This window comes from Lycorma delicatula, chromosome 1, assembly GCF_047948215.1.
Source record: "Lycorma delicatula isolate Av1 chromosome 1, ASM4794821v1, whole genome shotgun sequence".
NCBI classification, from domain to species: Eukaryota; Metazoa; Arthropoda; class Insecta; order Hemiptera; family Fulgoridae; genus Lycorma; species Lycorma delicatula.
In genome coordinates, this window is record NC_134455.1 from 344,039,770 (window position 1) to 344,056,353 (window position 16,584).

At 33.6% G+C, this 16,584-nt stretch overlaps 1 protein-coding gene across 1 annotated transcript in view; it reads left to right on the forward strand.

The window, feature by feature from the left end:
• The window catches only part of LOC142334356 (pyridine nucleotide-disulfide oxidoreductase domain-containing protein 2-like), a 72,761-nt gene that overhangs the window by 15,985 nt on the left and 40,192 nt on the right, over positions 1-16,584 (forward strand). The window contains exons 5-6 of the mRNA XM_075382334.1: positions 185-353; positions 1,880-2,021. Of these exons, the coding sequence (XP_075238449.1) occupies positions 185-353; positions 1,880-2,021 (311 nt within the window). The remainder of the gene's footprint in view (positions 1-184; positions 354-1,879; positions 2,022-16,584) is intronic.

A 16,584-nucleotide genomic window follows, 5' to 3' on the forward strand; every position in this document is an offset into this window, starting at 1 on the left:
ATATTACTTTTACATCTCATAATTTACTTTAATAATATTGTAATAAAAAAATGCATGTATGACGCAGAATAAACCAAAAAAAGTTATTACTTCTATTATTGATGTATTATCAAGTTGTTTTTCATTACACAAATTTTTATATTAAACAAACTTTATTATTGAAACCTTACTTGTTTCATTTCAGTGAGTGGTCTTGTTAATTTGAAAGCAGATGTGAAAACACTTTACCAGTTCTTAACTGCACCGATACTAGACATTCTTAATCAGTGGTTTGATTCTGAACCTCTGAAAGCAACTCTTGCAACAGATGCATTAATTGGAGTTATGGCGAGTTGTACAACTCCAGGAACTGGGTAAGAATGAACACATTTTTAAAGACATTACCATTAAACAATGTGCTGCTTATTAGGTCCAACATTTTTCTTCTTCTAAATTTTCCTGAGTGTTGAAAGCGATTAATATTTCTAAAGTATTGTTATTTTATCATGTGTTTTGTCCATATGTTATTCAAATTTAAGTTATTTTATTTGCCGGTCTCTGTTGTTGTGCTTCTGCATGAGTGGTAGTGTCTTGACCTTTCATCCGGAGGTCTCTGATTTGAATCCCAGTCAGACATGGTATTTTTACGCATGGTACAAATTGTTCATCTCATCCTCTGAAGCAATTCCTAATGGTGGTCCCGGTGGTTAAACAGGAAAAAAGTTATTTTATTTGACTTCATGTAATGAAAGTAAGAAATAATAACAATTCGCTTATAATAAGTCAAAAAATATATTATTCATTGTATCAGTTATACTATATAGATTATTATAACAAAATATGTCTATTTATTTTTAAATTTGAAATAATTTCACTTTCAAAATACAAGGAATTATGCTTTCAGGGAATCTTTTCGGTTAATTATTTCATCAACAGTTGAAGGAGGTTATTTACAGTGGCCATTTTAAACTAGTTAAGAAATACTTTTAGTATATAGTCAAAAGATCATATAATCTGTAGTGTTTGTTATTTAGTATGTTATTTTTCTGAAACTTAATGATTCTTACTTTTTTCATGATTTGAATATCCTATGCCTGCTGCAATAATGGCATAATTATGCTGTAATCTTCAATTATTTTTAAAATACCAAATCAACTTTTTCTTTACTCTTTTCTTATTTTGATCTGAGGAATTTACTCTCAAAGTTTCTTTGTGTATTTCAGGGAAACCTGTGAGTATTTATATATATATAAAACATTTTACTTTTTCATTAGTTCATCAGATATTATGAAGTCTGTAATTTCAACAATTATTATTAAAATGTATTCATAATTCTTTAAAATCAGTGCACTTTTAACACATCCCATGACAGTTAGTTTTATTTCATATTTTAATTAATTTGTGTAATTTTGATATTTCTGTAGGCCACTCTTGAGTTTTGAAGTTATTCATTTGATGTTAAAATCATAATCAGCTACCTGAAACACCCACTAACGTAATTGTACTTAAAATTTTAGTTACAATTTTGTAAGTTTTTAATGTTTAGGTCTTTTAATTTAGGTAGTTATCTTGATTCTGCAATGGTGCACTAATGTGAAAATCATATTCAGCAACATTAAAAAAAACAAAAAATGCTGTGAATGTTTTCATTATTGTACTGCTAATTGCTTTTATTTGTAACCTTTTCAAAAAGGTATTTTGTGCTGGTAGGTAATTTAGTATGAAAAAATATTGATTCACAGAATTTAAAAAAGTAAACTTTGAAATTCAATGCACCCTATTAACAATATAACATGAAAGGTTTCATTTAAATTTGTAAATGGTTGAATTATTTTGAAGATACAATTTTTTACATCCAATTTTATTGGTCTAGAATAACACATAACTTTATTTGCTCTAGGTATGGACTTCTTCATCATATGATGGGTAGTATAGGTGATCACCAAAGTGTATGGGTATATCCAGAAGGTGGTATGGGATCTGTTAGCCAGGCTATAGCTAAATCTGCTAAATCAAGTGGTGCACATTTATTTGTAAACAAGGTCAGTGTATTTGTTTTTAATGTATTGTATTTTATATTCTTTATTTTTCATAGATATAATTATGAAAGTATTTTTGTGACCACATTTTTGTACGTAAATAATGTTTATGTAGGATTGATTCATTTCATTTTGCTTCTTCAGTTGGATTTACATATTTTAATGCATGAAGCTTAATGCATATTTCAATAATGCATTTAATGCTAATTGTAATAAAAATTTTAATGCATATTTAAATGGTTTTCGTGTCTTCAGAATCAATTACTAGGTAGTTTCATTGTTGTGGATGGTTTTCAAAAGTAGTTTTCATAGTGTATGTATTAACTTATTTTCATAGTGTAATTATTTACTTTCAGAAAAGGTTAATTCAATATTTAAAAGTAACATTTTGAAATATGGATTGGAACGTTATAAAACATTTGTAATATCTAATCAATATCTGGTTGTTTTGTTCACTCACCTTTATTCTTAACAAATTTTTGTTAAAAAAGTAGGATTTATAAGCCTTTTTGTAACTAACAACTAAATCCACTCATTAATACATCAAATTAACAGCAAACTCATTCTAAAATTTTTATCAATTTACAAAATTATGCACTTTTTGAATCCACTGAGTCATCATTAGTTTTTTAAATGCAATCACAGGTGATACTTTAATATCATGATCAAGTGGATTAAAACTGGTTACAATTAAACCAGCTCTCAACACAGGTGTGCCAACTTAAATAACTCATCATTTTTTAAATTTACATGTTTCTTTATAAGTATGCTTATGTTAATAATTGATAATGTTAGCTTTTTAAAAATATTAATTTTTTTATTATTATTTATTTATTTCTAATTTTTGTAAATTATTTTCTAATATATATATTTTACTGTTTATAAACTATTAAATAGATAGAGATAAACATACATGTACTACTTTTTTCATTTTAAAAATACAGGTTTTCACAGCACGCAATGGTTCATCAAGTGAATATTATAAAATTTGTCAAATGATTAAAATTGACTGAAAGTATCCCTCTAAATGTTAAACATTACATTAATCAAATCAGATCTCTAAATTAATCAAATTTAGAGCGAGATCTCAGTCAGTTTTAATCATTTCACTAATTTTATAATATTATTCACTTGATGGAACAGTGCACACTATGGAAAGATTTGTAAACATTTAAAAAATAAAGGTATTTTATTACATTTATGTACATAATAATTTATATTGTTGCCGAATGGATTCGACGGCACGTGGCGCTTTATAACCTTGTAGTAGCCCTGAGAAGGGCTGTTGTCGATTGGCTTCGACGTCTCGTTGTAACTTGTAACCTTTTGGTAGCCCTGAAAAGGGCCTTTTTTGCGTTAGCTCGTAGAAGAGCTGTTCGGTCCGGAAGCTGGACCCCGGCGAAGTCGGGAAGTTGCGGCTCGTCCATTGAAATCAGACTGGGCTTTTCCTCAGCGGCAGCTGGGTCCTCATTACAGCGAGGCATTAAACCGAATCACATACAACTAAATTTTATATAGTTTCCTAAGTATATTTATTTTTATATTTTTGTTTGTTTATATTTTTTCCCTTATGAACATTATTCAGTGGAATGTTTGAGGTCTTCGGTCCCGTATTGAAGATACTGGAGTACTGGTACACGTACATGATCCGATAATCATGTGTTTCCAGGAACCTGATCTTCTACAACATGACAGAGATACGACTGTGTAGTAGACGGTAGAGTGAGTGGTGGAGTGGCTATTTTCATGAAGGATGAGGTATCGGCTACAAGGATTCAACTGACCACTCTCGTTCCTGCTATTGCAGTAAAGATCTTTATCCCATTTAATTTATATATCTGCAATCTGTATCTCTCACCAAACGCTGAGTTTAGTGCTCTTGATATCTCAAATCTCCTCACACAAATACCATCTTCATCGTTAATAGTAGGAGACTTCAATGCTCACCATGTTTCCTGGGGCTCGACCTTCTGCTCCACTCGAGGAAATATAGTACACAGTGTGAGACAAAACTTAGACCTTTGTTTGCTGAATAATGGATTTCACACATTCATGTCTTTATCATCTGGTACTATGTCTAACATTGATCTCTCCATATGTTCGCCGAATTTACTCCCTCATCTTGATTGGTCTGTTTGTGATTACTTTCAAGGCAGTGACCACAAACCAATTATTATTGGTTTCGGTGTGAACCACGAGGTTAAGAGAAGGCCACGGAGATGGATTGTAGAAAGGGCAGATTGGGATGGACATCATAAAGCCTTCCAATCACAGTATGACGATGGTCCGAACATCCTTGAGTAATGTTCCTCTTTTACGTCCATGATACTTGAAACTCCCAGCGATATATCCCACAACTATCGGGTAATCCTAAACGTCCTTCCGTTCCATGGTGAAATGATGATTACAAATGTGCTATTAAGAATCGATGGCGAGCACTACGAAAATTTAAGTATAGACCTACAACTGAACATCTAAATTTGTACCGCAGGGCTAGAGCGGTATGCCGTCGGGTCTTCTTGAACGCTAAGAGAAATTCATGGACGAAATATGTGAACACCATCTCATGTGCTACTCCCACGTCTACTGTGTGGAAAAGAATCCATGCAATTTTCAGATCACCAAGGCAATCAATTCTCGGTCTGATTGATGAAGCAGAACTCCTTTCATCATCTTCGGCTGTAGCAAAGACTTTAGCAAAATCTTTCCGCTCGGTGTCTCTCACTTCATCATATAATAACGATTTTCAGAGGTACAAAGTGCAGATAGAAATATTGGCGTTAAACATCGGTGATTCGGTTGGTGTATTGAACACTCCATTCGTATTTAAAGAATTGTTACACGCACTTAAGAACTTACGTGACACTTCCCCTGGACCAGACAACGTTCGCCTTGGTATGCTTTCCCACCTTCCTAACTCAGCACTACAACATCATTTGAATATTTACAATGGTTTATTCTCCGAACAAGTCTTTCCGCCCGGCTGGTCAGAAGCATTTATTATACCAGTACTAAAGCCTGGTAAAGACAAAACCGATCCCTCAAGATACCGCCCTATTTCTTTAACAAGCGTGTTGTGTAAATTAATTGAGAAAATGGTAAACCGCAGGCTTACATGGTACTTGGAGAAACATGGCTTTCTATCTTCGGAACAGTGTGAGTAGTAGAGAGATGTATGTTCTGGGACAACCTTGAGCTTTGACCCCGGGGTCAAGGCCAAGGTCAAAGTTCAAGGTCAAGGCCGAGTTGGGAAGCCGTATCACTTTCGTAGCGTATCAGTTGAGGAATAGCACTTGGTGGGAAGCAGCTAGTGTTAATGATTGAAGACTATAAAGTTTATCTACCAAGAAGATACTATGAAAGAGTGGATGAAGACATAATAAAGGTGGGGGTGACAATCTACAAATGTGAAAAGGATATAGGTGGCGGGAAGACTTTAAAGTGGTAGAATTCAAATAATGTATAGACTTACTATATGTAAAAGTTGAAAGGTGATAAACAGAAATGAAACTGTAATATTAAGTGTTAAATAAAAACTTTATTATTTTACATCCTACACAATTCTTTATTTGAATCTTAAATCCAAATGATTAATTAATAAGTAAATATTTAATACAATATTAAAAAAATATAAAAACATATACTGGAAAATCATTTAAATAAATTTACATTTAAAGTGCGTAATTTAAATGGAATCATAAGTAAATACTATTTAATACAATATTAAACAACATAAAAACATATATGGAAAATCTTTGACCTCTAAACCTTTATTGTTCTTAATTTAGAGGACTTGATTATTTTAACTGCATTTACGTCAATTGATCACTTTTTAACCTTAATTATTTTATTTATCTGATTAAACGGACAAATAAAAGTCACTGCTATGACCTTTATTGTTTTTAATTTATAGGACTTGATTATTTTAACTGAATTTACGTCAATTGATGACATTTTAACCTTTATTATTTTATTTATCTGACTAAGCGGACAAATAAAAGTTACTGCTATGATAATGTAACCAATCAGTTTTATCGGAATTGTCTAAATACGCAAATTAACGCCTTTTTAACCTCTATTGTTTTTAGTCTACTAAAATAATATTTACGTCAATTGATTACCTCTAAACCTTTATTGTTCTTAATTTAAAGGACATGTTTATTTTAACTGTATATACGTCAAATGTATTTATCTGACATAATTATTATTCATGTTAATCTACGATCTTTTAACCTCTATTGTTTTATTTATCATTCGTCTATAACTACCATATTTGGGTTTAAGTATTAAATTAACTGTTTAAAATTTAACTGTTAACTATAACTGTTAACTATAACTGTTAACTATAACTGTTTTCAGATAAATAAGAGCAAAATCTTCATCAAATTTATAATACTTTCTACAACAGCGGAAGAACCGCATATTGTTATTTCATCAAGCTACCTACTTCGTCAAAGTTGTGAGTAAAACTGTTTTTAAAATTTTTATATATTTTTTCACTTTAATTATTAGTTAAATTTATTTTAGATAACCCATTTTTATTTCTATTCTCCTTATATATAAATTCAAAATCTAAGTATCTCTTCAATTTTTATTTTATTTTATACATAAAGAAAATACTTTAGTTTTACTAATATATTTTAGGTCTGATGGAAGAAATATTTATTTCTATAAGTAGAATTATATAGAATAGATCTATAGACGATTTGTAAATAATAAATATTAATCGTCTATAGATCTATTCTATATATTCTACTTATAGAAAAATAGTTAGGATATATGTACGATGGTAAAAAATAAAAAATCAGTAGAAAGGAAGATATATTATTGGTCTGTTAGAAGAAATATTTATTTACAAATCTTCTATAGATCTATTCGACTATATTCTACTTATAGAAAAATAGTCAGGATCAGTAGAGAGAAAGATAGATTTAACATAATCTTAATTTATTTATTTACATTTTTCTCTTAACAGTACTACTACATTTTTCTTTAAACAGTACTACTGCATTTAGAAACTAAACTATCATCAAATATGCTATTTGCTAGATATAAACATCGTCTTATTCCAAACTATTATCTTACAGGTAGACTATTAATACTATATTGGAAAGATGTCCTTTTCTTTTATCGATAACTAATCTATTTTCGTTTCTTTCAGAAAATGCAGAATCAAAACAGCAGCAACAACAACGTCAACAATAACGATGACAGCCTGCAAGCGATGGAGGAGAGGCTGCTAATGGCTGAGATGGCCTTAAGTCAGTTGTGGCAGAGGCTGGAGGAAGAAAAGAGACGACGAGTAGCGCCTCTGCTGTCAACGTTATTAACATCAAACCGGCCATCTCACCCATATGGAAGAACGGCAAATAGGATGTCACCGCGGTGGTCAACCCCATCAACATCTGGGGTAAGGGCGATCAGAGCGTCCTATATATCATCAACGACATCGTTCTCATCGCTCCTTAATGCTTATGCGATTCCGGAGGCTGCTCCAACAACCACACCGCCAACGCCTCCAGTAGTCGTATTAAGTCCTGCGACCACTGCGCAGGAGGAAGCGCAGGCGCCGATAACAACATCGACAACTACATCGGCGACGCCTACAACTTCAACAACTGAACAAACAACACAGCTGTTGAATGTGGCATCCTCAGCTTCCTCCTCCACCCCATGAAATAATCTTCTAACACGCAGACGCCTCCGCATTGGATTCAACCATGCTGCATAAATGAAGAAGTGAGCGAGAAATTTGAAAAAATTGAGAGAAAGATTGCTGATCTCGCTCGATATACGGGAAAGATTAGCAATCGGCAGAAGATGATGGCTAAATGCCCTAGTTGCATGCATGCTTGTAACCGACCATCAGCCGAAAGAGTGGGTGAGCTCAACCCGGAGCCGGCTGAGGGGAGGTCTCTACCAATTTTAATGTTGATAGACGCGACACAGGATGCAGGCGGCTAAACAGAGCCAGCATGTGTCGCGTTACCGCAGGTGGGGGTTAGTGTCGACCCCACTCAGCGAGACGAGCGGCAACTGCGGCGGTCTACCTTGAGTAGCAATTTTTAGCTTTGAGGTAGCACCACCTCCCTCCCACAGGCTTTCTGAGCCTACGCAGAAGGAGAATGATAACCCCCTCCTTCCCTCAGGCTTTCTGAGTCTATGCAGGAGGATTTTGACAGTATTTTTAAAGAAATGTTATAAGCGGAGGTGACTGCGTGAAGATATTTATTATTTTATTTTTTATATTTATTTATATATTTTTTATATTTAAATAAATTTTTTATTTTAAAAATATTATATTTTATTTTACTAAATCCTTTCACTTAACTACATTATTTTCTATATACCATATTAAGAGTACTATTATATTTAATCAGATGAAAGAATCTTAAAAAATATGGTATATTATAACATTAATAATAAAAGAAAACACAACACCGTGCTCTATTAATCTAGCAAATATACACTGGAATATAAGCTGACGAATTTAGTGCTTAAATACAATATCCTCTTAAATTTTTTATTTTAAAATGTTATTTTATTTTACTACAATCCTCTCACTTAACTACATTATTTTCTACATATCAAATGAAGAGTACTATTATATTTAATCATAAGAAAGAATCTTTAAAATAAAAATATGGTATTATTATTATTATGTTTTTACGGCCATCATGGGACCACTTAAGTCAATTTTAGTTGGATCTTTTCTGAGAAAAGCGTGTTTTTCCGAGCTGTTCTTCCGAGCTGCCCAGTATTTCTTCATCCGTTCAGATCTTGCTTTCTTTTCTTCATCCGTAAACACCCTCTTCGTTGTATTTTGTCGTTTGTCTGTCTTTTGTTTAAATCTAATGCTTTTATCTTTTAGCTTTGTAATTTTTCCAGTTTTATTCTGTAGGTCAGTCAGGGAAATTCCCAATTCTTTCATATCTTCTCTAATTTCTTTGATCCATCCTACTTCTAGCTTTTGGAACCAGAGCTTTTCAATGATATTTCTTGACAGTCTTGTTTCCGGTGTCCTTATGAGATGACCAAAGAAAGAGATTCTTTTTTTCCGCATAGTATCAGTAACAGGCTCTATTTCTCGATACACCACCTCATTTGGCACAATCCACCATTGGCCTTCTTTTTGGTGTTTTTTATTGGTACACGTTCTGACAATTCTCCTCTCTATTTTCAGAATTTTTTCAATTCGGTTTTTCTGAGTGATTTTGAAAAGGGTCTCGCTTCCGTAGGTGACTTCTGGCTGTACTACAGTTTTATAATGTTTAAGTTTTGTTTTAGCAGAAAGGCATTTTTTGTTATATGTTGACCAAGTTAATTTTTGGGATTTAATCATTTTATTTGTCCTGTTTTGCCATGTCACTTTTTCATCTAAATTATAAGTTATTATTTCCCCTAGATATTTAAATTGTTTTACTATTTTAATTTTCTGATTGTTTACCGTAATGTGCTCTATTACCAGAGGATCTATGGCCATTAGTTCAGTTTTTTCGAAAGAGATATGAAGCCCTATCTTTTGTGCTAGGTTTTGAAGGCTCATGATTTGTGTTTTGGCTTGTTGAATATTATTTGCTAAAAGAGCGAGGTCATCTGCATATCCTAGGCAATTTAGTGTGATGGAGTTTTTCTTAGTACCCATTTTTATATTTTTGGGATTTATTTCATACCATTTTCTCATGACAAATTCGAGGGCGCAGTTAAAAAGGAGTGGTGAGAGGCCGTCTCCTTGCCTCAGCCCAGTTTTTATGTAGAAGGGTTGAGAGAGTTCAGCTCTGAATTTCACTCTGGACTGGGTATTGGTTAAAGTTAATTTTATCATGTTTACGAGTTTAGGGTGAAGGCCCAGGTTTCTCAGAATATTCAGCACGGATGGTCGGTGTATACAATCATAGGCCCTTTTAAAGTCGACGAAGGTGATTATTAGTTGTTTTTTCCGTCTTTTATATAAGTCCATCATAAGTTTTAGGGATATTATTTGCTCCGGGCAACCTCTCCATGGCCTAAATCCCCCTTGGTATTCCCCAAGTTCCAGTTCAAGTTGGTCTTTGCATCGGTTGTATATGATTCTCGACAGGATTTTGTATGTGCAATCCAGGAGAGATATGCCTCTGTAGTTTTCCGGATTAGTTTTATCCCCTTTTTTATGTAATGGATGAATGAGGGCTGTGGTCCAGTGTTCTGGAAGTTTTTCTTCGTTCCATATTTTCACGAGGCATAGATGTAGGGAAGTTTTGACTGAATAAACTGATGAGTGTTTCCAGAGTTCTGCGAAAAGCTGGTCTTCTCCGCTTGCTTTGTAGTTTTTTATTTCATTTAAGGCTGCGAGAACTTCTTGAATTGTTGGCGGGTTGATATTTACTGGTGAAGTTTTAACTGGAGTTTCAGTGTCAATCTCAAAAAGCTCTGGGGGGTCGTCACAGTTGAGGAGTCTATTGAAGGTTTCTGCCAAAATTTCAGCATTTTCTTTATTGGTGTGGGCCATATTTCCTTTTTTTCCTCTCAGCATAAGGGTGGGTGGTTCATATCTTTGAAGAGCCTGACCAAAAATTTTATAATAGTCTCGGAAGTTAGTTTTCTTGGAACTTTCTTCTATTTGCTGAATCAAGTTTTTTTGGGCTTGTCGTTTGGTTCCTCTTATAATTTTCTGAGTTATTTTCCATTGTTTGGTGAATTCATGGTTAGATTCTTCAGTTTTCTGGGTTTGGTGGTTGATCCAAGCCCGGTGTCGGTCTTTGACTGCTTTGTCACATTCTTCATTCCACCATTGGTGTTTTTTTCTTGGGTTTATAGGGGCTAGTTCTTCAGCTATTTCTTTCAGTTGGGATGTCAGTTCTTTTAAATTATTAGTTAATTTGATTTTTTTGTTGTTTCTTCAAAGATGGCATTGTTTATTAATTTATGTGGATCATAAGCTCTTTTGTTTTTAGGTTGGGATTTTTTCTTTTTATGCGGGGTGAATTTTATTTTAAATTTAATTAAGTAATGGTCTGATCCAGTATCTGTTCCTCTCAAGACTTTTACATTATAAATCTCCTTGTGATAATTCCGGTCCATGCAAACATGCTCGAGTTGCCATTCCCCTTTTTTCCAATCTGGGTGTTTCCAAGTCTTCAATTTGTTTGGTTTTCTCATAAAATAGGTGGATTTTGAGATCATATTATGGTTTCTGCAAAATTCGACAAGTCTTTGGCCGTTCTTGTTAGTTTTCTTTTGGGCAGGCCATTTTCCGATAATATCACGATATCTTCGTTCTTTACAAAGTTGAGCATTAAAGTCCCCTATTAAAATCTTGGTGTGGGTCTTATTTATGTTGTTTGCAGTTTGGTCAAGAAGTTCCCAGAATTTGTCCATCTCTTCTCTATCTTTTTTAAGATTGTTTTTGTCATTGGTGGGAGCATGGACATTTATTATGGTGTAGAATTTATTGGCTGATTTTAGGGTTAAGGTTGAAATCTTGGGGGAGTAAGACTTAAATTCTACGACTGAGTCAATTATTTTAAGATTGATTGCAAATCCTGTTCCGAACTGTGGGCAATTCTTCATCACACGTTTCCCGGGGATTCCTTTGTAAATTCTGTAACCCTGAGATTCAAACGGCTCTCGATCGGTGTTTCTCATTTCTTGAAGTCCTGCGATTAGGATATTTTGTTTGTTCATTATGTCTGTTAGAGTTTTTAGTTTGCCGGGTTGAGTTAGAGAATTAATGTTGTGAGTGGCAATGTAGTTTATTTGCTTGTGTCTTATCCTCAATTTTGAAGCTGTGTTGTTTTTGGGTGTTTCCAAATGCTCCGATTCATTGTTATCTTTTAAGCAGCTGCCCACCGGATCCGAGTGCAGCCTTCTCTGGTATTTACCAGACGGTGGATTTTTTCTTAAAAGACCTTCCATATTTGACTTTCAAAGGCAAGTCAGCCTTGGGTGGGAATAAATTCCCTAGTTACAACTCTGGATGTGATCCAGAGAGGTGATTCCGATTTAGTTCACCAGTAGAAATCTCCACGTTTCTAACTGGTTATCCAGACGAACCAACGTGGAGGCGCAAACCGATTTTCTTAATTGAGATTTTAAGTATGGAGAAAGTTTAAGGTTCCGGAATCATTTCAAAATATGGTATATTATAGCATTAATAATAAAAGAAACACCGTGCTCTATTAAATAATTTGAATAAAATTAAAAAACTTTGAGATCTCTATAAACTAATTTAGTAAATGTGCACTGGAATATAAGCTGATGAATTTAGTGCTTGAATACAGTATCCTCTTAAATTTTTTATTTTAAAATGTTATTTTATTTTACTACAATCCTTTCACTTAACTGCATTATTTTCTATATACCAAATTAAGAGTACTATTATATTTAATCATATGAAAGAATCTTAAAAATAAATATATGCACAACTAGTAAATATGCATTTTCATATAATCTGTCGAATTTAGTGTCTGAATACAGTATCCTCTCATAATGGTCGATGTGCAATCTATGATGTGTTGAAAATGATCACAGTTCATGAACTACATCTAATAATATTATCGGATAATTTATTGTTGCAGTTACCTATAAACCGCTAAGTCTAATTTAATATTTTAGTAATATCATCAGTGTACCTTAATGGTTGAGCCGAAAATCGGCGGAGGAACAAGAAGAGAGTTAGTGTTTCATATCACGCTTTGCAGGAAAAGAAAAAATGGTAATAACGCACATAGTAATGTTGAATGGTAGTTCGAATTTTTCAGAATCAAACTATTGTTAATATCTACATTATTTACCGTTCTTGTTTTCCCCGACTCCCTAGATTCCGCATTTGTAATTGGATTCAAGGATGGTCAAAAATGGGATACTTCCGTTGAAATCTGAATATTTCGCGATTTTCTTCCCTATCACATTTTTATTCTTCAGCGAGTGGTAAGGATGAGCTGTTAGGTAGTTCGATGTGTCGAAGTAATCCTCGATCATACTTTCTTTTCTTGCATTATCTTGTAAAAAGTCATACGTTTCCACTTCGTAGAAGAAACTGTTCGTATCTATGTACGTAATCCTGCTTTCTTGCCGATATAAAAAAACTACGGATAGAAAATCTTTCTACTGTACATGGATACAGACAGTTTTTTCTACGAAGTGGAAAACGCATGACTTTTACATAAAGAGATATAAGAAGAGAAAGTATGATCATGGATTACTTCGACACATCTGACTACCCAGTAGTAGCTCATCCTTATCACTCATTGAAGAATAAAAATGATAGAGAAGAAAGGATGTATTGTATTCGTGAAAAATTCAGATTTCAATGGAAATATTCATTTTGACAATCCTTGAATCAAATTACAAATGCAGAATCTAGGATTAAATAGAGTCAAGTAAAACAAGAACGGTAAAATAATGTAGATATTAACAATAACCTTATTGATGATCGACGGTTTGATTCAGAAAAATTCGAACTATCATTCAAAATTACTATGTACATTAATTACCATTCTTCTTTTCCTGCAGAGAGTGATATGAAAGCTAACTCTCTTCTTGTTCCTCAGCCCATTTTCGGGCTCCACCATTAAGGTATGTCGATGATATTACTAAAATATTAAATTAGATTAGCGGTTTAAAGGTAAGTGTAACAATAAAATTATCCACTAAAACAATTAGCCCTGATAATAATTACCAGATTTAGTTCGCGAGCTGCGTCTATTTCTTCTTTACCAACCGCAGTTCGCGAGCTACACTCATTTCTTTTTTCACAGTGTTGATACAATAATATAATTCAAGAAAGCGCGATTTACAGCAGAGGTAGATTCATAATATATACATTATAATTTTATAGAAAACGCGCTATTTTACCATTGTATTAGATCGAACTAAGTGGCTATTATTATCAGTTAAATTTAAATTAAATCTAAGTTCACCCTAACTAACTAGTCTGATCAAGGAACTCATCTAGTAAATTACGTAATGCAATCTGCTGATTAATGGTTGCACGTGATGAAGTTATTATCCCTACCAAAGGAATACTACTAATGTTAGATGTGTTCGAGGGAATTGAAACTCAAGAAGTAGTAACTGTGGTACTATTCCTCTCCTCCAGCCGAGCGGGAGCAGTGTTGCTGCTCGTGGAAGTATTCGTAAGATTATCCATATTCCTCCTCTTCTCCATTCGGGTGGGGGTAGTTTCATCACAGGTTTTACTGCGGTTACTGTACTATTTTTCGCAGTAGTTTCTATATTACGTGGAGGATGCCTTCCATTATTAACTATATCTCTATACTGAGGTGGAGAAGCATCTTTCTCAATATCAATGCTACTTCTATTTCCATCAACTTCATAATGGAAACGTGAAACTGATGCAGTAGCCGTGTTCGATATATCGCAAATGGATGATGCATTTAAAACATTTACCCCTACATCTTCTTCGCTAGCTGGAATCTCACGTTGTTTTCTTTTCTTATTCTTCATCACTCTTAAGTATAAATCCGAAGATAAATTATCATCATCACTTCCAACACTAATTAGATCTGTAGTCAGCATTCGCTTTTTAGAAGCTGAAATCTGTTTGTTCTGTTTTCTCCCTTTATTCTTCTCCGCTATTAAGTATATATGTGAAGAAGATAAATTATCCTCATCACTTCCACCGCTGGTTAGATCTATAGTTGTCGCTCGCATTTCAGACCGTATATCTCTCCTCAATTCATTTAAAGCATCCTGCGCTTTATCGATCGCATGTGTAATTCCATTTAATTTTCCCAATATTGCGGTTCTGGACAGCATCTTAATTCATTAAACTAATTATCTTCCAATAGTCTACTAATAAGTTTTTTAAATTTCTGCATTCATCTTCAGAAATCCATTCATTCTCGACTACATTCATATACTTCCTGCTGCAGAGATATTTAATATTTCCATCATTATTCCTATGGTTTTTTATATAAATCACACCATCTGATTTATCTGAATCAGCGCTGGGAGTAATAGACGCCGAAATAGATTCATCCGTAATATCAGTTAAGGGAGGGGTAGGCTCAGGAATAAGTTGCACATCAGAATTTACACTTTCTCCACACTCGAATCCTAACCATCTTCTATAGTTACACTCAAACTCATCAATTAGTTTTTCACAGTTCAACAGTCCCCTGCTTACACACTCGCTATTTTCATATCCCACACCTTCCCCCTTTATTAGTTAATACGTGACATCGAGATGAGTCTTTCTGTCGAGAATCCCTTCAATAGCAACTTCATCAAAACTTTGAACCGTTAGAGTCAATTCTAGGAAACTTTCACTCATTAGAAATAGTTGTAAGAAACATCCGCAATCTGTAACAAAAAGAAAATATATTAAATGATGAATTTATAATCTTACATTAGACAGACACCTCCCTCACCATTTTGCACCAATTGGTGACGGCCTTGGGAACCGCATTAATACGTAGTGGTTTAAGGTGTCTGAGGTTATGTAAGTGTGCATGTAATATGTTTTTATTAAATGAGAATGTATGTGGTAGATGTTGTGATGTAAGTGCGTAGTTTGTATGTTGTACATAATCATAATAATACAATAGTATGGTAGAATATAGGATGGAAAATAGTTGCTGATGTTGGACGTCATTCCCTACATAAACATTTAACAATCATGCATCTATTATGACATCGATGGAATATTTTTTATCGCAGGTAAAGAGTTTAGTACCCACTAACTATCCTTATGCGGCAACTACATTAAAAAAGAGTGACGAAATAAGAATTCCTATCCAACAACAAGATATGTACACACTTCCGCGCTTTGGAGAAAATAATATTCAGTCAATCACATCATCATAATTTTCCAGTCTATACCCTACCCACTAGACAATTTATTATGATTACATGTTCTCATACAGCCTTTTAAGCTCCAGCGGCATATCGCAATTTCCATATGCCATTGTATTCTTCTGATCAACAGCTACTCTCTTATCATCATAGTTGCATAGCGCTAGTTTATTGGTGATGATTGTATCAACAATATGCTTATTTGAACGAAACAACACCATATCCTTATACAGTAGTAGATTGGGCTCTTCAAAACAACGCTTGCAATCATCGAAAGTAATATTTTTCTTCACAAGATTCTTTTTAACGCCTTTCGCTTTCTTCTTCACTGCATCATCACCAGTTTTAAATGAGTACATTTTCGCCCGTAACCTTATAAACTCTTTTATTGGAACGCCATTACACTCGTCTTTATATTTGCCAAGCACCTTTTTGTTAACTAGTGAAAAGCAAGGGTGATTGGTTGGATAATCAGAAGTATCAAACCAACATTTAAGTTGGGGGTCGTCTACCATATCTTTATAAAAATCAGGCGTTCTAATATCATAGAAAAAACTATCAGTATCCATATATAGCAAATCTATATTATTATTATAATTGCACCTCATTATATCATAGTGAAAATTATACATTAAAGTTTTACTTAACTCTAGAACTGTTAGTCCTACATATATAGGCTTATCTAACTTTACATTTGTCTTCTGCATCCTAACCGCGCACAGATTTTTCGTATAAATTAGCCTATCTTGAAATTTGGGTTTCGCGATAA